The 27,975-nt window shown below is 40.2% G+C and overlaps 1 protein-coding gene across 4 annotated transcripts; it reads right to left on the bottom strand.

The window, feature by feature from the left end:
* Positions 1-20: 20 nt before the first annotated feature.
* LOC128609558 (CREB-regulated transcription coactivator 2-like) lies at positions 21-27,405 on the bottom strand. Of its 4 annotated transcripts, XM_053628093.1 has the most exons (15): positions 26,813-27,405; positions 17,228-17,329; positions 15,832-15,945; positions 15,314-15,375; positions 14,298-14,366; positions 13,575-13,675; positions 13,410-13,436; positions 13,189-13,268; positions 13,054-13,103; positions 12,649-12,881; positions 11,723-12,183; positions 9,408-9,875; positions 6,959-7,045; positions 5,598-5,796; positions 21-4,029 (listed from the first exon to the last, which is right to left on the bottom strand). In XM_053628093.1, the coding sequence occupies exons 1-15, from the start codon at positions 26,984-26,986 to the stop codon at positions 3,827-3,829; spliced, it is 2,430 nt and encodes an 809-aa protein (XP_053484068.1). In that variant the 5' UTR covers positions 26,987-27,405; the 3' UTR covers positions 21-3,826. The 4 variants fall into 4 exon arrangements, with proteins under 4 accessions (XP_053484068.1, XP_053484078.1, XP_053484086.1 ...); XM_053628103.1 differs by lacking the exon at positions 14,298-14,366; XM_053628111.1 differs by lacking the exons at positions 17,228-17,329; positions 26,813-27,405 and having other exon boundaries at positions 15,785-15,855.
* Between the last annotated feature and the right edge of the window lie 570 nt (positions 27,406-27,975).

The raw sequence follows: 27,975 nt of genomic DNA, 5'->3' as shown, positions 1-27,975 counted from the left end.
CAACGACACAGAAAACGGAATAAAGAACATTGTTTTAATTCTGTCAACAAACACGAGACAATCAGTTGTGTTCAGCTCAGCTCTGAGCCGCTGTTCAACAGCTCCCCCTGCTGGCGGAAAACAGCACTGCGCCCTTACTGAAGCGTGCAGCGCCTTTAATACACCCAGGCCAAGTCCAATGCGCATTTGTACAGTGCAGTTAAAGTCAAAAGCGTGCATAACCGCTTGGCATGCAGTTGTAACATATGAAAATAGGTTTTAAAAAAATGTCTTTGCACACATCTCATTAAAATAACGTCCACAGACATGATTGAAAATCTTTCCAAACGTTGTGTAGAAATGGTGAAAATACTCTGTTTGGACTCGGTAACAAAGCCTTGGTTGTGAAACGTCTGTTATATTTCTATTCACAGTCTTGGTGTCTCTTAAATCAGTTCTTTTAGAAGAAAAAAAAAAGCCCTCTATTCCATTAATCCTACAGCTCTGTGGAAAAAGTTGTGAAAATCAGAGACGACAAAGATAAAACTGCTGGGTATCACAGCTGTGGACAATCATGAGCAACTCTAATGGTTACAGAATGTCAAAAAATGCTGCAAAATGAATAGCGACCTGCACTGGTTTGAACATACTTCATATAACCTTCTCACATCCCTGTCCTGTGATAATCTTGTGCAAGTAAGTGAGCAGACCAAGATTGTCTACACCATGATTTCAAGATGATGTGGCACAGAAGGAAACTGATCTAACGATCAGCAAAAGGGTACGAACAAGAAATGTCAGGTATGCCTCATGAGCCTTTTGACTTCACAAATTTTCTCTCGCAAATGTCCACAAGAAACCTTTCAAACCCCTTCCCCAGACACCATGACATTCATACAACAGCAGATACTAAGAGTGCATTACACGATACCTGAATTTTATCACGCGAATGGCCAAACGTTTGTGATATGGCAGCTCCACAGGAATGGCTTGAAAACATTAACTTTGTTTTCAAGTGCATTTTTTGTATAAATCTAAATTAGTGCAGGAATAAGGCTACTTTACAGAAAGACACTGCATATATATATATATATATATATATATATAGCTCAGTAACAAGAGGTGGTGTTGAAGATGGCCTAAGATGGCACTTCGACTTTTTACACAAAACTAAAGAATCTGGCGCTGAAGATCAAGTCTGTGGTAAGGAACCTTGGTGATGCGCTTAATGTTGATTTGACAAATTTGTTATTAGGAATGCTTTCTTTCATCACATGAACACTGATCATGTTAGAGCTTAATTAAATTGCTGAACCCAACCCCCCATGTATTAATTAGGATCACCTAGAAAGTCACAAATACAAGCTGCAGTTTAAGAATGCAGCTACTAGGATATCAGTTAGCGGAATTTGCTCACATTTCACAGTGCTTGTAAATGATTGAGTATATCCTTTTTGAGAATCACATTCTACACAAGTTTCGTACAAAGTGATGAGAGTTTGAAATCAGTGAAATCTAATGATAAATCAAATCATCTGTCAGAAAGTCAGAAAATGCATTTCTGTGCAAATACCAGACAGTATGGCTTGAAAGCTCTGCAATCTAGCACCTTTATCCATTTCTGAAAGGGCCTGACAGAATACACATCGAGTCCTGATCGGGTCTTAATGAATATTTATGAAACTCAAACAGAAAAGGAACGTGAATTTGACTCCTTTTACCTCTACGCACTTCCAATCTGGAACGTGCCTTTTTCGGTTTCTGTCATTTTACAAATCTTTTCCTTTTCTGCTTTCGTCATCAATCCAATGCACTGGATTTTATTAGCTATATTTTCTATTTAAAAAAATACCTCATTCACCGTTTTAAACAGTGCATGCATTGAAAAAAAATCAGTTTTATCAGCACTTATAAACACTTTGATAGGAATTAGAAATGTATGAAAAGTGCTAGATAATGAGTTTTTTCCCCCATAAAGATTATGAAAGGTTGCAGCAATTAATAGAGTAAGTAGCCTAGATATTAAGGCTAAGCATGAAGGTACCAAGCCACTGTAAAGCACAAGCATATAAAAAGAGAAAGCATGGACTTATCCATATACTTAAAACAATTGTTTTGAATTAATCATTACAGTAGAACGAAAGGCTTCTCTGCTCTGGACATTCTGGCATTTGAGACATGCCTATGCTTTCAAATTCACATGGCGCACGCACAACTAACATAACTCAGGCACTGTTAATAACATGCACATAGCAGTGAAGGGACAGTAAACACTGCAACTGTACAATATTTCAAAAATAATCAAATATGCTTTTTTAAAATTAAAAAAACAAAACAATATTTAAAAAAGACATAAAAAGAAACAACACTGGCAGAGAAGGAAAAACCGACAAATAACCTGTGGCTTAAACAATAAAACTCTGCTGAATGATGACGCTTTGGTGCATTCTATTCAGAAATAGGCTTCTCTTCCTTAATTTAGAGATTTATATTATAGGAATACATTTATATACACTTACATCTAGACTTGCTCTGTTAAAAAATAAAATTCATAGTACATACTATTTGTTACATAAAATATGTAGTCCTTTGAATATGGCCTTGTTCAGGAGTGGGGATGTGCAAAGGCAGGTAGAGGGAGCAGTAAGAGGTGCATATCACAGTGACTGAAGATTTGACTGCATTCTTGAGCTCCAAATACACGCGCACACAGACGCATGAACGCACGCACACAGACAAAGACACACACACACACATTCCACCAGGGACAAGCAAACCACACAAGGAACAGCCATTAGAGTGCAAATGCATTGGTGTGTGGATATTTGTACGCAAAACCTCCATTTGATGCATCTGCAATGCTAAAAGCACAGACTACGTTACATTAGCAGGGCTGCAGCTTTCAGTTCACATGAACCAAGCTCCAGTGTACCAGTTCAGCCTGACACAGAAGACACAGACACACACACACACACACACACACACACACACACACACACACACACACACACACACGGCCACCATCACGTCACGTCACGTCACATCACATCCGCAAGACGCAGGCTTGCTTTAGCAGAAGCAGGGTAAAAAAAATCTATTTGGAGGCATTTTGGTCAGCATCCTCAAGAAGATCAATTGTAGAGAGATATTTTGATCTTTTTCTCCTGACACTTTGGAGGAGAGAGAGGCTGCTGATATATCGAAGCCACTTTACAGCAGATTAAAGTCAATTAAAGACTAAAAAGAAATTGTTAGGTTCAATGGCATGAAAATAGAGAATAAGTGTCACCTAATAACCAGCTTGGAATTAATAAATACTCATTAAGTAAAAGAGGGTGTGGCGGGCATGCCCTTGATGCAAAGTGTACAGTCGGTGATGTACAGCGACACAGTAACGTTGGTCATATTTCTATTTTGGCAGATCTTTTTCTGTGAGATAAACACTTGGTCTGTTTTTGAGAATCAACACTCAGGGAGACAATAAATAGTAAAACGAGCGTCTCACGGATTTAAACGTTTTCTGCGAGTTGGCATCACATGCTTGACTCCTCTGTGGAAGTTACGTAATCTGAAGTGCACATGTCAACATGCAGTTAGGACTTAGACAAGCTAATGCCTATATTTATGTTTGCATCTGCAAAAACAGCTGGACTAACACTTTTTTTATTATTTTTTTAAAATCAAGAACATAGTTGGTCCCTTTCAGGAATCTCTTCAGCAGGTTTCAAGCCTAAGTGGAGATTGAGGAGAAATCCCACTGGAATGCCTTAAAGACTTCACTTCTTCTTACTCGCAGATTGGGTGGACGTCTCCTGACTCCTAATCAATAAAATCTCCCTTGTCTTGTTCATTTGAGTCGGTCAGAGCGAAACGAGTCCTCCACGGCAGGGTCGGCCAGCATCAAGTCTCCATCGGTGAGCATGCTGAGGCCATCCAGAGCCAGAGGCTCCATCCTGAGTGTGTCGTCTGAAGAGAACGGGTCCACTTCGAAGCCTGGCACTCCAGACAATGCACTGGTGATCTCTTTAGACAAACCAGGAGGAGAGTCTCCTGCACAACACACACACAGAAGCAAAACATTTCTGTTCATGACTAGTGAATTACGCATTCATAAATACAGAATAAACATATAAAGCATTTTCACAACTACAGACGACTAAACATGCTAACTTAACACGGAAAATAGCAAATCGAATTTAGACCCGTCACATAACATTAATCCTAATCTTATAGGATTGCCTGTTCTTATCTATAAACCTTGGACACTGCACTCTTGCAGGATTAAAGCTGACACTGGAGTTTTTGTATCTGCTACAAAGTGATAAATGAATGAACTTGTTCAAACAGAGATGGCCCATATACACAAAGGAAAGCCATGAGAATACACAGCCCTGCAGTCGATGTTAAAAATTTGAGCTTTAGACTATAAGTAGGCTTGTGCAATACAACACTTTGATCATCTCTACATGATCTTACGTCGCCACGAGGTCCAGTGACATTTACTCTGCTGTTACCAGACCTACCAATCTTTACCTGTTTAGCTGTGCAATCTAACATCAGTCTACACTCCAAGGAGTGTACATTTGTACAAGTAATCACTTAAGAATACACAAGCAGAGCAGCCTTTTCTCTTCAATTAAAACAGGATATGAGCAAATCGACATATTAATCTGGAATCGTTTGTGCAAGTGTTAATCAACCTGCAGCTATTACCAGACACTGCCTGGAAACCCCACCCCTCCCCCTATCTAACACACCCTCGACTGACCTCGCATGGACAACATCGCTTTCTTTCACAGGAAATGGAGAATATTTTGAGTTTTGCGCGTTAGATCCGTTTTTGGCCAAAAGGGAAAAAAGGGCCAAAAATGTAACTTAAAATAAATGAAATAGGCCTAGAATAAAGCATCAAATCTAACTCTCTACAAATAATGTTAATTTGTTGGTTTTTTTTCTTTTCTCCTGACCCAGTCACTGCAGACCATGTAGATTTTAGACAAACCATTTTATGCAAGGATTATACTGAAAACATACTGTTCTGGGTTTTTCTTTTATTTTCCCTGTTTATGGCACATTACTGCAGAATCACTTAAAAATTTACCATGCAGCTCAGTTCATCCACCATGTCGCTGCTGGTTAGCATTTCCCGACTGCACTGCTGTTAAAATTAAACCCTCCCATACTCTCCTTAAACTTGAAATGGTGAAAATGCTCATTTTCCTGTCTTTTTTAGTCTGGTTAATTTCTGGAGTACATCCTTAATCATGATTTGTTTAATGGTAAATTGTGAGCTTGGAAAAATCAACAATACACAAAGCCTAACTGTAAGTGTATACTGCTCATGCACTCCAACTTTAGGGCTCCTTATTTCACACACTATTCCTACATCCTGTAACATGTACATAAAATATGCTGAGTTGCCTTTAAATGAATCAGAAAAGGCGAACTACTTTTTGGTCCCAATGTGTGCCTGTTGCAACATCGGTGCTTGTCTTGTACAATTATTGGATGTGGACTTATCACAGGTTCACATCCAATGCCTTTAGGATAGACTTGCACTGACTTTAAACGCAGACTTAATGCAATACTCGTGCGCACACACACGCATGCACACTCACCAGTCAGTATGATGTTGGGGACAGGGTGGTGCCCACTGCCATAGCTCTGGTTCTGACTGGGGTTGAGGAACTGCTGTTCTGAGGAGTCCAGTAAGTCTAGCACCCCTTGGTGGCTGGGGTAGGAGCCATCCTGGCCTTTAGTGGGGGTGTCCAGATTGTGGTTAAAGGACAAACCCTCTGCGTGCGCGTCAATGGTGAACTACAGTATGAAAACACATACAAGAAAGGACGATAAAAGACCCACATGGATGTTAGGGATGGATCAGAATGATCTGACATTAATTATTAATGGAGCTGACTAGCAGGTTTCTAAACAATAATAAATAAATAAATAAATAAATAAATAAATAAAAACATCAATGAAATGCATAAAAATGTAACAATACAAAACATACATCAGTTTCAAAGAGCAATGACTCCAGACCCATCCTGAATGTAGAACACACACACGTGTGAGAGATCTCTGTGTTAGGAGCAAGATCAATAATATTTAAAATATTTTTTTTATAATTTCTATACGTAAATTTGAGATGAAAGTTTGGCACAGTGGGTAGCGCTGTTGCCTCACAGCTCCCAGGTCCCAGTTTGATTCTCGGGTTACTGTCTGTCTGTAGTTTTGCATGCTCACCCAGTGTCCGCCTGGGTTTCCTCAGTGTTTCCCACCGCCTCCCAAAAACATGCATGTAGGAGGATTGGCTATGCTAAATTGGCCCTAGGTGTAAATGTGTTTGTAGGGTGCCCATGAATGAATGAGTAAATTAATTAAATAATCAGAGTATTATTTTGTCTCAAAGGCAGCTTGTTCTTTCCATTTACATTTCTAGGTAATGCAGGACTATACACTCTCTAAGCACTTTATTAGGAACATCTGTATATATAAAGGTTCTGGTAACTCAAATAACTCTTTATATCAGTGGAGTGTAATAAAGCACCTCAGAATGCACAACATGAAAACCCTTTTGTGGATGGGCTACAACAACCGAAGACAGCCAAGGGCAGGAATCTGAGGCTACAGTGGGAACAGGCTCACTATTCTGATGTTAGATGTGCACATCAACTGAAGCTCTTGACCTGTATCTACATGATCTTTATGCATTGCACTGCTCCCACAAGATGAATGAGCAGGTGGTGTTCCTAATAAAGTGAATGGTGAATTTATGTTATTCATTTCAGGCAACACACCGTAGTTGTCAGTTTTGTAAATATAGAAATCAAATCATAAGAAGGCAGAACATGAAAAATTCAGACCTAGCTTACTGGTAGTCCCCGCCCCCACATTAAAACTAAAAAAAGTTTAAACCATAAAGCCATTCCCATTCATTTAGTCAAATAATGGTTGCTATAGTGCATTTGTCTCTTACCTGCTGAGAAAGGTTCTGGTTTTGCCTGCCAGTAAGTTGTAAGCCCAAATATGGATCCTCCAGAAGGGAGTTCAGTAATAAGGAATCCTAAAGCAAAAAAGGAGATATTAAATTAAAAATAAATACAATACACAAATACATGCTACATACTGGGCTCAGAGTTACCATACCAGAGAAACCATCAGAGTTATGAATGAAGGAGTAATGTCTGACACCTGTTAAGAGTGCCTGTATGTAACACTGATCTTGCTATCAGAGACCTTTAGAACAAAAGAAGCCAGGAAACAAGGCCTAAGACAGAGCTATAAATACAGTTGCAATCAAAATTATTCAACCCCCATTGCAAATGAGGTTTATTGTGAAAATGTAAAGACTTTCAGCTGTTTGCAATGAACAAGTAAAACAAAAGCAATTGAAATAGTTCAACACAACGAATGCTTCAGGTGATTTCCCCAAATTCAACTGAAAATGCAACTTATAATAACTTCAGTCTCAAAATGATTCAACGCCCTAAATAGAATCCCTCACAATAGCACCAATATGCAAAACAGGTGTTGTCTCAAGCAAACCATCAAGGGCTTCATTCGTTGCACCAGGTGTGCTTGAGCTGGAACACATGAAATACCTGAACTGGCTAGAGGCAGAAAATACATGAAATACCTGGACGGGGCAAAAAAAGGAAGCCATCAACAGCTGTAACCAGATTTCTGAGAAGGCAGGATGTAGCCAGACTTGGTGGCAACAGGCACTGAGGTTTCAGTGAGCACAGTAAGGCGTGTACTAAACACAGAAGGTTTCCATGCCAGAACTCGAAGACATACGCCACTACTGACCGAAAAGCACAAGAAAAGTCACTTCAAAATCATATAAATAAGCCACAGAAGTTTTGGGATTCTGTTCTGTGGAACGATGAAACAAAATTGGAACTTTTCGGCACGATGGATCAGCGGTATGTCTGGAGGAAGAAGAATGAAGAAAGAACACTCTGTCCACAGTCAAGCATGGTGGTGGCTCAGTGATGCTCTGGGGCTGCTTTGCATCCTCTGGCACTGGAAACCTGCAGCGTACGGAAGGCAAGATGGCTTCACTGAAGTATCAGGAAATCCTAGGAGAAAACGTCATGCTATATGTGAGGAAGCTGAAGCTTGGGTGTCATTGGACCTTCAAACAGGACAATGATCCCAAGCATACCTCAAATTCCACCAAGGCTTGTTTGGAGAGGTCCTGGAAGATTCTACAGGGCCATCACAGTCAGCTGACTTGAACCCCATAGAAAATCTCTGGTGGGATTTGAAGAAGGCGGTTGCAGCACACAAACCCAAGAATATTACTGAACTGGAGGCCATTTCTCATGAGGAATGGGCTAAGGTTCCTCAGGAACGCTGACAGAAGCTGGTGTCTGGCTACGCAACTCGTTTGCAGCAGGTCAAAACAACAAAAGGATGCTCTACTAAGTACTAAAGATGCTTACCATGAAGGGGTTGAATAATTTTGAAACTGGAGAAATCGTTATAAGTTGCATTTTCAGTTGAATTTGGGGAAACCACTTGAAGCATTCGTTGTGTTGAACTATTTCAATTGCTTTTGTTTGATTGTTCATTGTCTGTAAATGTTGACAATAAACCTGATTTGCAATGGGGGTTCAATAATTTTGACTGCAACTGTAGATAAAGCTACACACACAAAGTGCTCCTCTCAAATTCATATGCTAATTCAGAAGACTGTGTTCATCGACAAAGGTTCAGATGAAAGCGGTAACCCCGGATAGGTCCTGGGGTGAAGAATGTATTGCATTCTAACATCATAACAGTGCAGCTACAACATAACTACAGCACCAATAACACAAGGCAGCTTAAAGATGCAGCCTTAGTTTAGGCCTCTCTGAATCTAACCACATCCTTTTTCTGAATTTGTGGGTAGAGAACTGTAATTACAACAGTCTTTCCTCTCAGATAAACACCGCTCAAGCAGGAATGAGGCTGCTTTGCCTGATATATTTCACTGCATGAGAGCAGTGATTCACAAATTACTAACAGAAGCAAATTCCTAATCCGCCATGGCTGGACTAAGCAAACCAAAATCAACTCTATAACAACTGGCATCACTCTATGAATAAAACATTGCACGATTATTTCCTGTTTACTATCAACGATCAGTTTAAACGAGTCACCTGCTCCGAGTGTTGCAACTTGACACTGTGGTTACTACACAAGGGACAGACCTAATGGTTAATAGACTGCAAATATATAAACTAGTAAGACTGTATTCTCAAAGAAACTTACACGACACATTAAAACAGTACTAATTGTGTTTCACTGCACAACAGATTTTCTCCTCAACATACCAAGAAAGTATACAAAATATACTACAACACAAAATAGAGCATGGTGCAGAACTTTTTTGGTCTTACGGTGCACAGTCAGAAATCACAGAAGGAGAAGCTACTTACACTGTAAAGTCCAAGTTCGCTGGCGAGAGACTGGCTGATCTGCTGAAGTTGAGGAAGATTCTGGTTCTGTTCGTGTGTGTGTGTCTGTACATCAGGTTCCTGCGCTCTCTGCGAGTTCACTGGCCCTGGTGCGTCTGCTGCGCTGCTGTGGTTTTGGTTCGGCTGCGGCTGGAGATGGGAGCCCTGTTGTCGTTGGACGTGTTCAAATGGAAAGTTCTGCGTTTTATGCAGGTTGTGCATGTTTTGCATGTGCAGCTGCATGGACTGCGGGTGTTGTGTATGTGAGTGGGGTTGGCACTGGGGAGGCTGTGCTGTCTGCTGATGTTGCTGTAATTGTTGGTGCTGGCCCGACTGTGGTGAGGAGCAGCCTTTCTGTGCATCACTGCCCTGGGCTGGCTGAGACTGACCGAAAGGATAAGGTGGTAATCTCTGGTCCATCAGAAGCTTACTGGTATCTAGTGGCACACCCTGGACAGAGTTCAGGAAGAGCTTTCATCACTCAGACACACTGATAATTCAATACAAATGTTGGACCCAATAAACAATTTTAACATACAGCAATCAACAAAGCTGCTGAATTCTTAAATCTGATTGGTCAGAAGGTGTTTATTACTTTTCTATAACGGCATCGCTCAGACAGTGGTGCCAGCTGTAATTCAAATCACAGGGTCATATTAAGGCACTTGTTCTAACACATTATCATTTTGTTATCATGATCACTTCGATAGTAACACTCATTCAGAAGGATCTGTATGGTGGATAATATATTCTACATAATCTAGGGCTAATAATTAACAGATTTTTAAAATTAAAAACAACAAAAAAGTTATTTAAAGAACAATTTATGATTGTTGATATAGTGAACTTTCTGTAGAGAGACTTTAAGTAACTTTTATGGAAGGAGTCTCAGGTAGGGGTGTGTGATATGTATCATCTACGATATCTCCTCAACCACCACCAGTGTGTAGCATCCGCCTGGATGACGCGACAGCACCTATTGCGCGCCAGAACGCCCACCAGACACCAGTTATTAGTGGACAGGAGAGATGTAGGCAATTCAGAGATGGAGATTATTAGGGGAATTTCACCAGGCTCAGGGGTTTTACCCTTCCTCTTTTACGAGAAGTGCCCTGGGATTTTAACTGACCATAGAGAGTCAGGACCTCAGTTTAACGTCTCATCCGAAATAGGGTGCTGTTATTACAGTATAGTGTCCCTACACTGCATTAGGCCTTAGGCCTCATACAGACCACATGGTGAGCACCCCCTGCTGGCCTCAATAACACCACTTCCAGCAGCAACCTTAGTTTTCCCCAGGAGGTCTCCCATCCAGGTAGTGGCCAGGCTCAACCCTGCTTAACTTCAGTGGGAAACCAAGCAAGAGCTACAGGGAGATTTGGCTCAGGACGTGTGAGCTGACATCATAGAGTACGTCACTCACTAAGCAAAAACCAATTAATCCACCTTGAGTGTCCACGCTGTCACTGTGTGACATAGTCTAGTAGAATACAGCGTGCAAGTGAAGCTACTGTAGCTGGCGAAAATGCACAAAAGAAGATAAAAATGAGCAAACAAACTCATTTGTTCGCCGGGAGATAAAATACAGACACCACCAGCCTCACAATCCGTGTCATTAGATTTAATTGCGAGACTTGGGTCATCCTCGCTCGCATGCAGGTGCTTTCACTTTGATGTTGTGCAAAAGACACGTCTAAACCAACCAAAGTGCCAGCACAAAAACACACTCAGCAAACTTTAGCGGAATCGTTCTGCATAAAAGTGCCTTAAGAAAAGAAAAGCAACAGCCGGCAAGACAAACACTGGTGGATTTTGTATTGTTTTTACTTGAATGATTCAGTTTTAAGTAAATAAATAAGACCCGTTTTCCTTAAATATGTTGTTTCCATTAATATCATTAGTAAGCAGTAATTAATATCCTACTAACAAGAGTGAGCTAGTACAATATAAAACTTCTACAAACACATTTTGAAGGATGAAAAATATCGTCTACTTCTCGTTATTGACTGAAATCCCAGAAAATATCGAGACATAATTCTGTCAATATCACACACCCTAGTCTCGAGTTTCAGTGCTTTGTAACTGTCCTGTGGTTTCCCATCTTTAATTAAACTTTGTTTCATTCACAACCACTTTTTTGAACCGTTTTCCAAACTAAGTAACTAGTCAGCATTTTCACTGGTCAAAGCCACCACCAGGAATGTAGCTGTATGCATGTGCAAAGAGACATTCTACAAGCATATGCTAAAAGTTTGTGGTCAGCAGGCATCTCTTCGGTGACTGTGGGGGTTGTTTACCTGTGTAATTGAAGTCAATGTGGTTGAGATGGTGGGTGAGAACTGCTTGGAGTGGTGCCTGCGAGACTCCGGGCCCGGGGGCAGGTTAAGCGGTGAGAGCTGACCCCGCCTGCGGGGGGAGGAGCTTAACTGTGGCTGCACCTGGCCGGGTAACAGCGTAGGGTAGGAACTCAAACAGGGGCCTGACCCCACTGCACTATTCACCGACTGGAGGGACTGACCACTGAGAGAGGAGTTGCTTAGAGAGGAATGAAGGGACTGGTTGCTGATGGACGACTGCAAAGAAGGGGAGGAGCTAAGGGAGGACTGCAGGGAAGGATTGCTAAGTGATGACTGCAGTGAGGCAGAGCTAAGGGAGTTGGGGAAAGAGTGGCTGCTTAAAGATGACTGGATGTTAGGGTTGCTGAGAGAAGACTGGAGATTAGGGTTACTAAGTGTGCCCTGCAGAGAGGCCAGGAGACCTGCAAAAGTAAAAGAGATACAGAGCGCGTGTCAAAATTGCCTCGTCTTCTATAAAACGCGACTTCTATATGGTGCTTTTTGAATTACACAACCCATAATAAACAAGCAAGGGGAAAATAATAATCTACTAAATGTTAAAGGGAATCTCCAGCGTGTGTGCGCAAACCACACTGAAAGAGTGCAGCGAGGAGGCCGCATCCTGTGTGGTGATCAAAATCAGCCCAGAGGAGATAAAACACGCTGCTACTTCCGATTATATATACACCTACTACTGCCTTCACTGTCAGATAAACACTCTGCTGGGCCATGGACTTAAGTTACTAAGCCGCCTTCAGATTATCGAGCTGAACATGTCCAATGGAAATTGTCAAAGGACCACCCCCCCAATAACATCATAATGATCACAGTGTTGCCTTGACCTAATTAAATGATTAGCTACTTTTGCTTGTCATGAGGACACTCACCTGGAGAGTTGAAGGCATTTGTGGTATTGATGCCGAGCTGAGTGAGGGTGGAGGCTAGGTTGCCAGTGCTGTTGCCCCCGCTGAGGGAGGGGTAGCCAGGCTCATCTGGGTCGAGTGGCGTCGGCAGAGGCGAGGGGAAGTGCAGACTGGACAGATCAGGCAAAGAGCCTCCAGTATTCAAGGCAGACGGGACAAGAGGGGCGCTGGACTGCTGATCTGGTGAAGGGAATATACTAATAACCAAGAGAGAGAGGGTGATAGAGTAAGGTTGTATTCGGGAAGAAAGATTAGATAAGTTGTGTATAAAAGATAAGGCAAGGGATAAATTATGGAACAGAAATTAGTCTTTTCACTGACTTCAAACATATTGGAGAGTTTAAAAAAAAAAAAGTTCTTGAGACGTACTTGATTCCAGGGACTTCACAAGACTTTGGTCGGGAGGACAGCATGTGTAACTAGAGCACAGAAAGGCAAATAAATCAACTATGTTCAATGATACTGAGAATACAATTATTTTAACAAGATAATAGCCCCGAATACCTTCTTTGTGTCCCATGGTTTTAGAAGCTTGCCTTCATCTAATATACTCTCCTCTATGGGAGGGACTGGGTATGGAAACACTATGCAGAAACAGGGATGGTAATCAACATCTCAGTAGCCATTTTATTTTTAACCTAACAGCATGTTCTACTGGTATTATAAATTGCTAAAATTTTTCATGACCGCTGGGGTTATAAAAAAAAAAATTATAACTGACTTACTTCTCCTCCCTTCACCCTCAGTCAAACCTATAATATAGACAGAAGAAAGTGAAACAAAAAAAACAATGAAATACAGACTGAAAAAAAAAAAAATCAGACACACTGCAGGGGACCAGCTACAAGAATAAATAGCGTGTTAGCACCTGGAAAGAGCGCAATACTTACCGCTGCGTCTCACATGTGGGTGTAGGGTGTGTCCTGCACTGTACAGATCTCCTGTGGGAGGGTTCATCACACTGGTGTGCAGAGCAGAGTCTGAGTTCGTTCTACAGAGCAGAAGAGAACATGGTGAAAATGAAGTGAAGATGGCTAAACAACTTATGAGAAGGGTAGTAGTCTCAGGAGATGGGGACTGAAAAGACAAAGGAGCAAATGATTTCTCTTATTGCTCCTTCCTGCAAGTGGGAAAAAGCAGTTTTCACTGACACAGTCAGTGCAGAAGTAATAAAATACCCTCGAAATCACAATAACACACCAAATAAAACTATGAGGATTTCTCCACAGTAATGCATCTCCAACAAGTCATGCAGAACTGACTAAAATATAATAACCCCAGACTGTTTACTCCGGTCACTCAGTGCATGTGCAAAATATAAACAGCTCACACCTGCTCTCCAACATAAGCCTTTTACAAACTTACCGCCCTACTCCTAGTGCTGTCAGAACACCTCATCTTACGAGGTCAGAAAAAACGTCAAGAGCGGAAAGAACGGGAGAGTGGAAAAGACAGTCGGACACAGGGTCAAAGAAGAATGGAAAGTAATGGAAAGCAAATGAGATGTAGATAGACTGAGACAGACAGAGAGAGATAAATAGAGAGAGAGAGCGACAGAGAGAGAGAGAGAGAGAGAGAGAGAGAGAGAGAGTATTGGAGAGAGGCGAATTCACCTGTTGAGTGCTGTGTTGGGAAGACGGAACAATGGGTTCTTGTCCATGGAGAAATTACTGGACCAGTTCCTTTGTGATTGACAGAAAAATGCCCATTATTTCCAGCACCAAGGGGAAAAAAATGGAGCAGGCTTACGAAAGTACCGAAAGCAGCCAAAGAGAACAATCAGAAAGAGGGACACTGACAATATATACAGTGCATAGAGCCTTTCTCTTGCCCTATGACCCAAGCCAGTACTGAACAAGATATGTTCAAGAGAATTTACAGCAGAATATCAGGATATTCATCAACTAACAAACAGCCAATACAATTTTTTTTTTTCTTTTTAAACAGGCAAGCCAACGTGTCTCTATACTTACTTACTTCACAGGTTTCCACTGTGGGCGAGTGGGCATGATTTATATAGCTGATAATCAAAGTGGGAAGACTTCACTGACACAATGGAACATGTCTACACGTTCACGGATTCCTCTAGTCATAAATTGGTCAATCCACCAACAAAGATTTCAGAAATTATCAACTGATATTAGAAGTTCAACAAACCAGTTGGCAATATGTAACTGATTAAGTACTTCCTCGTTTAATTAGTAACAAGTGATCCATCTGAAAAGTCAGTATCCCACTCACTGAGACTGAATCTGTTCCATTTAATGAAGCCAGAAATGGAAAGAAATGAATAGTAGAAATGAAGATGATCCCAAGTCAGACAAATATATGTTTAAAAAATTTACAAAAAAAAGCTTAGAAAAGTTGCTAAGGTCAAAGAAAAAAAAGATGAAAGAAGATGCCTGAAAAGCAACTGAGGACAAAGCTGTGGAAGAGTGGTGACTGAAGCAGCACCTTTGGGTTAGTTCTGTCAGTGCTAGTGTTAGTGCTAGTGTTAGTGCATCACAAACCAAAAATCTGCATGCGCACACACGGACAGAGTTTAACTTTCAACCAGAAAACAAAATGCAAAGTAAAGTTAACATGCGCCACAAAGAGATCACAGTTAGATCTAATTAGTCAACATTACCTTCTCCAGCTCGGGTCAGGGGGTGGAGACAGGTATGCAGGGCTGCAGTGAGAGCTGTCCATCTGAGGTCAAAGGTCAAGGACACAACTGTAAACAAACCTCTTTTCAATAAGTAAACATCCCAGTAAAATCTTTTTTTAAAGGCAAATATATATATATATATATTATACATATATATTTTATCGCTTTTTCTGAGAGTGAAGCAGACCAGCAATTTCTCACAAATATTCTCATTTGCAAGAATAATCAGGAGTATTAGGTAGCTCTGCTTGTGATTTTACCCTAAAAAAAAAAGTTTTCATTATTTGAGAGCTGAGAGGATGTAAACTTTTAATAGGATTTCAGCCGAATATTTAATTGTAACGACTTAACACAAAACATAATCACCCATAGCAACATAGCTTGCTGTGCAAAGCAAAGAACCGATTTTTCACTGTTCTAATCGTACACTATCTGTTCTTAAGATATTACCTCATATGACATTATAGCAAATGTAGGTGTACTGAATGAAAAGATACATGTCTCCTGTACGGTCGGCTGGGGGAAGCGAAGCGTCTGTCTCTGGGGACTCTCTCCACCAGTCCATGGTGCCGCGTGGAGCGGTTGGATTCCAAGTTCGAGTGGAACGGGCCCTAAGGAAACGCACGCATACAGAGACTCATCACAACACAAACAAAATGTGCACAAGCTCATTCACAAGGACAAATAATGAGTCTTTGTGCATCTTGATGCCATTTTGTTGGGTAGACTGCCAAAACTGGTCCTTATATCCTAGGAAACTTGAGCAACAATTGGTTTTACTTGGCTACAGCAGCACTGCTTTTAAACATTCAGTCCTGAGGTGCCCGACATTCAGAATTTTCAAAGTTTGGTTATTCACTGGATTTAAAAAAAAATGGAAAAATGTCATTTTCACACATATAAACTGAGACTATTGACATTTTACACAATAAAACCCACAACACAGCAGTGACACTGCAAGTTAAATTATTTTATTGCTAAAAAAAGTTTGTAGATTACTTGTAGAGAATAAACTCCAGAATAGGTTATATTTTATACAGCACATTCCTTGCGGCTGAAGATATTCTAAATTACTAGTTCACACAGGAGCGTCTAAGTATTTATTTTGTTATAATAGACATTTAACATGCTTTGCTTGTGTGAAGTTTGAATCAAACGTGTATGGCTTAGCAACTTAATCAACCTGCCACAACGGCTGGCACATCAGAACACTAGCTCCTGGCACAGCATAAATAACTGGACGCACATTGGCACTACGACAGCTGATCCGGTATACTGGCTGTAATTCTTCTTAAGGTATGGATTTTTGTCAATAATGTTATACCGTTATAGAAACATATTTACATGAGAAAACAACGTATAAACACATAATCTACATGGAATTCCAGGGTGACCAAAATATACCAGAAAATATACCTTTTCCAGATTAGACCAGATTTTCTGGTCCTTGCGAAACTGAAGAGACATCACATCATATGGTGCTATATGCTGATACCAAGATCATTTTCTACTACCGGATGTCCAAAAAGTCTCCATACATAGGAGAAATTAACACACTTTTTTAAAAACCAAAATGTAGCTTTATTTACTAAACATCCTGTACATGATTGCCATTTCTTTGTAAACACGGGAGTCATCTTTCCCACTCATGATAAACTCGTGTTACAACATCTAGCGTTAAGCACGTAACTTCGAATGTGATCTTTGTGCTGCATCTTTTCCTGGTGCACCAATATGTTCTTTTGTCAAAGGCATTCTTAAAAGGCTTTTATATATACATAAAGTACATTTTGCGTTAATTTCCCCAATGTATTGAGACTTCAGGGACACCCTGTATAGCGCCATATAAACTTCCGCCCATAGCACCAACTACCAAGAGACACAGTGACATACCTGGAGGTCGGCTGCGTTCCTGCCGATCTGATTGACGTTTGGCAGAGAGCCTCCATAGTAAGGGCCCTGTGTTCTAGCCAGTCGCACCTTCTGAGCCTGAATCTTAAAAAAATTAAAAAATAAAAAAATCATAAATCAAGAAACAAAACACTAAACACTTCCATGTAGCAAATGCTCATTACAAACTGCCGACATTGGAGACTCCTACCATAAATTTTAAATGTCTCCTTGCAGACAGCTTCACCATATCAATCTGTTTTCGTTGTTAAATAACACGATTCTTATTAGGCTAAGATTATTTGAGGCATCCACATTACGAGTCCCTGTGAATGAGCTGTTACTATAGAAATGCTAAAGTGTACCAACAGAGCTGGTAGAGGAAATGAAATGTTGGAGAAAAAGAACTGCGAATTCGACAGTGCAGTGGTGTAACTTCTAATAATTAGCATATTTTTTGTATCAGACAAGCAGTTAAGCCTGTTACGTGAAAGAATAAGAGATAGATTATTATGAGACATGCCATGTTGCTGTATTTCATATTGGAAACGGCAGTGAAGGATAAGAAGATGAAGAATGATTCAGATAATACACTAATACTGTGGAATATGGTCATAATTTCTCTGTTAGTGTTTCCATTTATTCGTGGCGAAATCGGCTGCTGTCATCTCGAGCAAGCTGAAATGAGTGTTATTGTGTTAGTGCTGTTCCTCCGCCTCACTGTTCTAACCCACTCCAAACAGTACAATCAAGCTTTTGTTTCTGTACACATAGACCAAAAGCAATTCACATTCCACGTCTTTTAAAGGCTTAAAATTGGCACATGAATGACAGCGACAATATTGTTTTGTGCTGGAGCCTGCGTGGCACTCCACCAACGTTTATTAATGAAAGGAAACGAGAATAAAAGGCAGAGTGCCATCCATGGGCAGGGCCATACATGATACAAGGTCACGGTCAAGGTCAGCTCACAGAGACAAATGTGTCTAATCAACTGTGTATATGGCAGGACATACAGAATGTAATAAATACATTATTCTGCCATGACCTGGTTAATGAGTTTTTCTGAACAATCATTTACAGACTAAACAATGATCTAAGAGGCTTTTCTGTTTGAGGGCCTTTGAGGCACTGTGTTTTATCATTTTTAAATCAGCAGAAGGTTTGTGTATTTATTGGTTTCAAAGATGCTGATTTTGAGCTCAGATTCTTAAACAGTATCTGTGATTTAGCTCAAAAGCTTGAATGAGGAAAAAGACGGCCTTAATCACCAGTGTCTCACTGCAGTGCTAAAAACACATCTCCAGGTCTTCCCTGCTCAGATCCAGCTACAGATGAAGTCCATACTGGATCAAACCATTTTATTCATGGCTTCAGCCCACCCAACACCACTATCCACATCCTCTACTGCAAAAAACACCTAATAGTAAGAGTTCTGAGTTTAGAAGGGCCAGGATTATAAATATTAGAACATTTGGCTACAGCTACGTGACTTTACAAGCAGTTGGACTACAGTGGATTACAAAAAACTGAAACAATCAACACAGACATACAAAAATCCACCTACGAGTTCTGTGAAAAAGTCAACATTTTAATAGCATAAAGGTCTATATTGCATCTATTTGCAATACCATAAACAGAATAAAATGGTAAACATAGCCTCTTATGAAAAAAGCCAGCATTTAGAATCTTACTAGCAGCAAACTTTACTTCATTAACCTTTAGTAAGCGCTTTATCCTGGTCAGAGTGAACGTGGACCCAGAGTCTATCCCAGGAACACTAGGCAAGTGTTATTCCATATTTAACTAACACTCCACTGCTAAAGATGAGCAACTATCGAACATGGATTTAACCAAACAGAACACCACAGCTGTGAGGAAATCCCAACAGATTCAGAAAACTAATACTCCAAGTATACAGTACAGTAGACCGAACAAAGTCAACTTTCATAATACTGACATTGTTACAATGTTTAAGGTGTTTTTTTATACACCTAATGCAAATTTATTGAAACAGGTGTTTCCTAAACTAGAATGAAACTCATGTCCCTTGGTGTTTGGTTCGGGCGCAAAACGTCATCATTTTTAAAAGTGGGCCACACTCGCAAAAAGGCTAAGAACCGCTGCTCTATACCAAGGGGCTCCTGAGACAGATTACAACAGATTACATCATCAGGAGATTGCAAGTTCGAATCCAGACAATGTTACAGTTATTCGACGCCAATAGTCCTCAAGAGCAGAACTGGCTGTGCTCTCTGGGTGGGAAGGATGCTGTTACTCTCTCTTCTTTTCAACCACAGTGGTACTCGCCAATCATAGGCTTCTGTGAGCTCATGTATGCGTAAGAGGGCAGATAGCGCTTTAATCCGAGTGTGTTACACAGCAGTTCAAAAAGCTGTAGAGATTGGTTTTGTAAGTCTTGGAGGAAGCATGTGTTGGTCTCCATCCTCCCCAGTTGGAAGCTGCCGTATGTTAGGGGAGAGCTGGCTGGCGGGTTGAAATTGGCCAAGACCAAATTAAGGAGAAAACTCTTAAGTACTGCATACTATAACAGTTGCATAAAACTGACAAAAGTAATTAATCAACTGACATGTCAATTCACCTTGACATGCCCACCTATGATATTTTTACCACATTACCCACCCTATTTTGTTTGGAGCGACAAACAAATTTAGCGAATATCCCCATGAAGAAAGCAATTAATTATAGAGCTCTGCTGTGCTCTGAAAACAACGAGATCAATACTATATCAGTGTGTAACTACACAGCAGAACAGACTTCTATTACTTTACCCAAATGCCAGTAATTAAACAACTCTAAGGTCCAAAGAGCACATGGCCATTCTCTACCTTGACCGCCTGTTCGAAACCAAACAAACTGCTCTCCACATGTGCTACTGGCACAAAAACCAACAGCAAAACATATAGCCAGGTCAACTCAACACAGGGGCCAGGGACAGCTGTAGTTGGACCAGCTGGAATTACAAGACAGCTCCATAAGAAATGTGACATGAAACAGTAGGGCAGTGAATAAACAAAGTATTCTTTTTCTGGTTATTTTCTAAGCATCTATACTGTACAAATGATTTAGTATAAATCTGCAAGTTGCACAATCCTGACATCTTTGTAGCTTAGGATTTTAAATTCAATTAACAGTGTATAAAAAGTGTGCTTTATAAACAGTTTATGCTTCACTCAGGCGTGAGTAAAACAAGACGAAGTGTAAAACATTGGCAGAGCAATGCTTGGGCTCGAGTTTTACACAGCACTAATGTGCCTCCGACAGCCAGCGTGGATTGAAATGCTTGTTAAAAAGAAGTGTAACTACACTTTCGAAACTTGGCCGGCGTGAACTGGCCTCAAGACTGAGACAAATATCTGAAATATAAACGCCAGTTCAATGTTACAATCACATCAGTCGCATCAAGGCTTTCAATGCTATAATCTGACTGTATTGCATTAGTTATCCATCTTTCCTGTAGGAAAATTGCATAAACTCCAATAATCCTTGTTGGGAAACAGCACAAGGGCTTCATTAGGAGGACAATACATCACTAGGCATATTTCAGCAAGCACGAGTGATTCTGATGAACATTCACAGAGCATTCGATACCGCTCCACACCACAATACCACAATTCAATACCACGATGAACAGCTGAACTAGATAACAAGTCGCATTTAATCACTTTATTTATTCATGAAGGCAAAAACCTCTGAAACTGCATTCAAATTACAAAATCTGTTTCTGGCCTGGTGCCACAAACTCCATTCAGAGGCCCATAAATGAGTTTAGTTACTACAGTACTATGCAGCCACAGACCGCAGTACACATCCAGACTCTAGCACTAAATCATCATTTACTGTCAAATATAAACTTGTAACTGTTTGTGGATTTTATTTTAATGGGGGGGGGGGGGGGGGTTTGCCATGTAATACCAATTAATGGGTATCATTATTATTATTATTATTACTACAGTGTTTCCCATACATGGGCTCTACTTGGGCAGCCCGTCCAGGTCGATTAAGACTTGCGCAGGTAGATAAAATCCGAATTCCAATTTTTTTTTTTCAAATCGCAATTGTCAGTTCATAATGAATACAAACCAGCGGACCTTGAAAACCCCAACCATGTTTTAAACGTTAACACTACACATATTATTTTAACTTACGAGGTTACAGTAACGTTAGTTGGTCTGGCTAGCTAGCTGTCTAATGGGAGAGCTAGTCTCAACACCGAACTGAACACTCAGTGCAAAGTGACGCAGCTCTAACCTTATCGATAAGTTAAGACAACAGCTTAGTAACGTTACGGAGAGCATACAACTACTGACTTTTGTGTACGTTTTATTTCTCCCATTCACTGGCTTTCTTGTCTCTCATCAGTCGCCGTCTAGCTTGCCCGACCATTGCTGCTCTCTCTCTCATCATTTTAAAAATTAGTCGAGAAGCCGACAACAAGCCTGACTTTATTTTTAACATTATCAAATGAAGGGAGATGTCCTCCATTCGTCCTAGTAACATCTTTGTACTCATGGCAGGGTTGTACAGCTCTGATCAGTCTGACTGCTAAACTCTGCTGTGACTGCTGCTGCGGACGGTCATGGAGCAGACACTTGGTTTATAGTTGTAGCGTCCATCGTCTGACTAAGTATTGATAACACGTTTATCAATAAGTATACCCCCTATAAACAGGCGTTGGAAAAAAAATTTCCAAGCCAAGGGAAATTTTAATATTCCAGCAAGCAATGCCAACTGTGCAAATAGGCACATTTGAAAATGTATCCCATAATGTAAATAGTTATTTATTTTGACATGTTCATCAAAAATCAGTCTGTTTTGTTCTTTAATATATTTTGGAAAATGTATTTTAATATGTAGTTGTTTATTTCTTAATATAGTTATTTATTTTTAGTAGTTATTCATGTGAAATAAACAGTTCATTCATAAACCTTTGTTTGACTAGTTTATTACTGAACCCACCACCAAAAGAAAATTCTCAATTCCTGTGGGAAACATTGGATTATTATTACTGATTAAATTATTAATGTTAGGAGTACATTCATGACTTCATCACTACATGATCCTAACGACGATGTGAAAAAGTGTAAATGTTGGAATCGTAAAGTCTTGTATAAAAAAACTTAAAAAAAAAAAAAACACTACGATGCTATATACAACAAGCGGATGTCAGAATCTAAACACCAGGACATGGTTTAATGCAACCTCCACTTGAAGACAAGCACAGAGAACTGACTACACATTAATGAAACCACATATGGAAAAAACTGATTAATTCCCAGTTCATGCTGTTGTGAGAAATCATATACACACATTCATCTATTTACTTTACCAGCTGAGGACACCGTTCACTGGTCTCACACCTCACTAACCAAACCCGAAAGGGCTTGTGATTCTATATGGTGATGTTTTTCCAACTGAAACAGGAAGTAAGGGTGGCAACAAGTTGATCTGCTTCATGCTCGATGAACACCACACCACTGCTGAATCTACACAAAATCCTGACAGTACCTTAGCAGCTTAACATGGGAAACAGTGAAGAGTTTAGCGAGAGCCTTTTTTCCAATCTGTGGAGGATATCTCTCACTGGCTTCTTCACCAACACCTGACCTTTTTAAATCGACTTTTACAAGGACAATATCCTAGACAACAAAACGGCATGTTTTCGGGTGTTATGTCATATGTTTGAGCTGAGGTTGAGCGTCGGTGACACTAATGGTGATGAAGAGCTTCAGCATCACCGAGAGATATCTGACATGTCTGAATGCAAGACTTAAAGTTACATATTTATTATTAGAAGTCTGCAAAACCGATCAGACCGCACGATAGTTTTTCCCGGTTGTGTCCATCGTGGGAGCGGCTGAGAAGACTGCGCTGTAATTATACAGTACGAGAGAGGCTTCTAGAGGTGAAATAAAAACGATCACTGACAAATTTTGTTGTGTTATTTGAAGTGTTTTTGATTTATTTTGGATAAGTCTATTTTTATTTGGAGTGTTACTTTTTGGTTCAGTTCGGATGCATATACTTTGTTTACTTTAATATCTATTAATAGATCATTGATATTAATGTTTATATATTCATTAGGGATGCACCGATGTATCGGCCGATAATCGGTGTCGGCTGATAAAGGCTGTTTTTTCCCGCTATCGATTAATCGGCTGATAGTTTAAAAACATCCAATGATCAGGGCCGATTATATCCTGTAAATCAAAATGGGTGGGAAAACACATCGATTTCGTGCTGTGTAAAGATGTCTCGTGTGGAATGACGACAAAACTGCAGTTTGTAAACTCTAATTTCTGCACCGCTAAAATTTCATGCTGCAGCAGTGAAGCGGCGTGGAGTCTAATCCCCGCTACTCGCGTGCTCTTCCCGCGCTAAATTAAAGGGCCAGTACACCATTGAAAGACTTAAATGAAAATGAGTGGCAAAAAAGTAGTATGTGTGTGTGTGTGTGTGTGTGTATTTTATATATTATATATATATATATATATATATATATATATATATATAGATAGATAGATAGATAGAGCACAGAAAAATATATTTCTAGAGTAGTATATTTCATATACAGTTAATGTTAATATGAGTTAATATAATAATAAAAAAAGTTTATTATATATTACCAGTTTGATGTTAATGATGACGTAGAAATTCTTTTGTTTGTGGTGAGTGAATGTGAGACTAACAGGAGGTTTTTAGGATTCAGTCAATGTTAATATGAATTAATAACATTCAATAAGTTAAGAAATCTTACTTTAATCTTCAGAATTTAGTTCATGTGTTAATGTTAGAGTAATGTGTTTTCTGTTTATGAGACCAGTTACTGTGAAACAACTTGTTGAAATTGAGAGAATAAAGTTTTTATTTGCATTTCCTTCAGAATTGTGGAATTAATTATTATTAATTTAAAAGAAGGTATAAAAGGCAGAACTATCGGTTATCGGTATCGGCCGATATCACTCTGAATAATCGGTTATTGTTATCGGCTGAGAAATTTAGTATCGGTGCATCTCTAATATTTATTTTACTTTAAAAATCACAGTACATTTCCATGGTACGGTCAGTACTAATTAATTTTTGTAAAACGTGCAGCTATATTTTACTCAGTGTGTTATGTTTTCATTCAGTATTAATTTAAAAAACTATCGGTTGATTAATCGGTTATTGGCAGGTACCACACAATTTACGCATGTCTCTGTATTGGTAAAATCTACAAGCAGTCGACCTCCAAAAATTATTTGTGTCAGGGTTAGTTCAAAACTTTACTCAGCGCTAGGGATGTCAGGATACCAAAAATCTAGTAGTCAGTACCGATACCACCAAAAGTACACGATATTCGATACCATGGTGTGGTATAAAAAAACAAATAATTTTTAAAAAATTTAATTAAAAACTCCTGGAAGACATCCTCCTCTGGCTGATACTGGCAAAAAGGGGGGGGGGTATTTTAGTTATCTTAGATATTTTAGTTGTCTGACAATGACTTATAACAAGTGCACAGGTGCACCCCCCCCACCCACCCACCCCTTATACTCTGAATGCAAGCATTAGTTTAAATTCACTAATATGGTGGCAGGGCAAAAAGATGTATTAAAAGCATGAACATTTGAATAATTATTAGTGACATTAGGCTACATTTAGCTGACAGGACACGGGCTGAATGGCGATGCATGGTGGCCCATTAGGAGGTAGTTTATAACACTGAAATGTGTTAGCGTCGTTAACAAATAACTGGCTATCGCAAACATTGCATTGAGCATAACGTTAGCTGGTTTCACGACCACAATGCCAGATGCCTCAAACAAACATAATATAGGACCGTCTTTCAGGTGCTTCGCCAAATTCCAGGTGTTTCCTCGCTTTGTTTGAAATGAACGATAGCATCGGTATCACACTGGCAACCGATGCTAGCTTTCCTCTCAACGAGTCGGGGTGGAGCTAAACTTGTTAAGCTAAGCTAATCTGCTGTAGTTTTCCCCGTGTGCTTGTAGGCAATCTTCTTCTTCACCACTTGTGGACCGACTAAAACACTTGTGCGTATTCGCTGCCCCCATCAGGTCCGGAAGAACGGCAACCTCGGTACCTTAATTACCAACAGTACCTGCGATACTGCAGAAAAACAAGTACCGTCAGGTTTTAAGAATGTTGGTACCAAAGTATCGGTTCTCGTGACATCCCTACTCAGCGCTGTGTTCCAGGTGTTTGTATTAGCATCTGGTATCTCTGATTAAGGGCTAAAACATAAAAAAATGTAAATAAATACAACTGTTAATGTAATCAATTTTTCTTCATTTTACGCTACTTGATATGATATTACTCTTACTTATGGAGAAGCCCCGATGGTTTTTAAAGATGGAATCACATAACCTGTGACATAACCGCTAAGTCACACAATGTTTCTCCTCTTTGAAATGAATAAACCGTGTTTTTTTTCCTCCACCAAGTCATGACTTTAAAAAAAGGGAATAGTGTGCGGAAAGAAACAGCCAAAAAAAAACACCACCACCTAACCATGTTTGTAGCTAATATAGAGCATGGTCTGCCCCTGGGGGGGCGGGACATACGTTTCAGAGACTATTTAATTGGACGGACACAAAACGAGTACAGGATGAGTCATGGGGGGAAAATGATTTGCTGGAAGTGCACAAAAGATCAAATTAAAACGAGAACATCTCCTAAACTTGTGTGAACTTTTCTACATATACTGTCGTGTTGGTGTCCATAAAGTTAAGTTATAGGTCCAGAAATTTCTAAAGTATCCATTTTTATTCCAGGAGCATTGAAATAGTTAAAGATGTGCGCGTGTTGTGAGAGCGGTGAAGCGATAAATCACAGCGCGCATCATCACACACGGAGCTGCTCGGCTCCCACTGCTGCAGTCGGCTAGCATGTTTATTAGCCAGCCGAGTTATCGCGCCACGTTTACGGTGTAAAAAGTTACAGTCAGCTAACGTTACCTTACACATTCGCACAGCTGCTAACCCACTGTTTTCATCGTTATAGTAAATACATATTCATTTACAAACATTATTCCTCTCAACTCTGTCATGAAGCAACGCCGCGAGCTACTTACTATTAGCCGACATGCTAACCAAACAGCCAGCTCGCTAACGTCAGCTTCCTGCTTCTGCGCTAGCGAGTCCGTACAATGTTTATAACGCGAAATGACTTCTTGTTTTTACTAATGATTCATTCCCAAGTCATTAAGACGTTATTAGGATTATTTGTTCAATCTCAGCTGATTCAGGTTTTAACCTTCAAGGCAAAAAATAACATGTTAAAATGTCTTATCTATCTACCCCAACTAGCCACATCACAACATAGTTAATCACTAGCTAGCTGCTAGCTGTGTAGTTAGCATACCTGTGTGTGCGTTCAAGTGCAAGTTTGTTCCAGTAAACAGCACCACTACGCTTCTCACACAGAACACCATTCGTGGTGTATGTTAGTAGATAAGTTATAACACAAATAAGGTAAAAAAAAAGATGAGTTCGTATCTTATAGCTTGTTACTTGGCAGGCCTTTGCTACGAGGTTGGCTTCCCCTGATATTGCTGCTTCTTACCCTGGTGGAGGTGATGTCCATCATGACCTCCTGGAAGGCAGCAGTCTCCTCGGCCTGGCGCTGAGTGTGTAAGGCGATTTTCTCGCTGAACTTTCGAGGGTTGGAGGCTCCGGATCCCGGAGCGCCACCGGCTCCAGGTCCGGGTCCGCAAGCTCCAGCACCCGCGGCGGACATCTTCTACAAGCCGCTGTGTTCAGCACACATCCAGACCGAGCGCTCAACCTACTGAGGGAAGAGGAGGGCTTTCGCAAGGGAGTGGGGAGTGACGAAGAGCCACCGAGGGCGCGATCAACACACACGCTTTTACTTAAGGATGCTCATAAATACTGCACATACTTCTCCTTACATCATCGTGCGTAAGAAGCGACAGTACAATGCAGGGAGTGCCTCCGAGCTCAGACACACAGCACGCTCCGGTTATCGGCTTCACTACACAAACACAGGAAAATAAACATCACACACAGGACTGGCCAATATGACCATATCATATCAGTATCCTGATAAACCATGTCACAGTACACTTCCTAGATATCGTGGTAGCTTTTCTTTATTGTTAAAAAAAAAAATCATAAATCACAAACAAACTTACTGAAAGTAGAATTTTTCTTCACCTTTTCAGTGTTGAATACTGTTTATTTTACAAATTAATTCAGCATTAATTTAATTAATAAATAAACGTTATTTCTGTAATCATTAAATAAAGTTTAACTATTTTTTCATCTTTCTGTTTTTTTTTTTTTAAATGGCCAAACCTATACAATATACTACACCGACCAGCCATAACAATAAAACCACTGACAGGTGACGTGAATAACATTGATTATCTCATAACAGTGACACCTGTCGAGGGGTGAGATATATTAGGCAGCAAGTGAACAGTCAGTTCTCGTCAGTGAGACGCCCTGGGCAATGTTCTGCTGGGAAACTTTGGGTCCTGGCGTTCATGTGGGTGTTACTTTGACACGTACCACTTACTTAAACATTGTTGCAGACCAAGTACATCTCTTCTTGGCAACAATATTCCCTAACGAACAGTGGACTTTTCAGCAGAATAAATTGCCCTGCCACATAAAAATTGTTCAGGAATGGTTTGAGGAACATGACAAAGAGTTCAAGGTGTTGACTTGGCCTCCAAATTCCCCAGATCTCAAGCCAGTTGAGCA

The sequence above is a fragment of the Ictalurus furcatus genome, chromosome 1 (genome assembly GCF_023375685.1).
Source record: "Ictalurus furcatus strain D&B chromosome 1, Billie_1.0, whole genome shotgun sequence".
NCBI lineage: Eukaryota > Metazoa > Chordata > Actinopteri > Siluriformes > Ictaluridae > Ictalurus > Ictalurus furcatus.
This window is presented reverse-complemented; position numbering and strand designations above follow the sequence as displayed.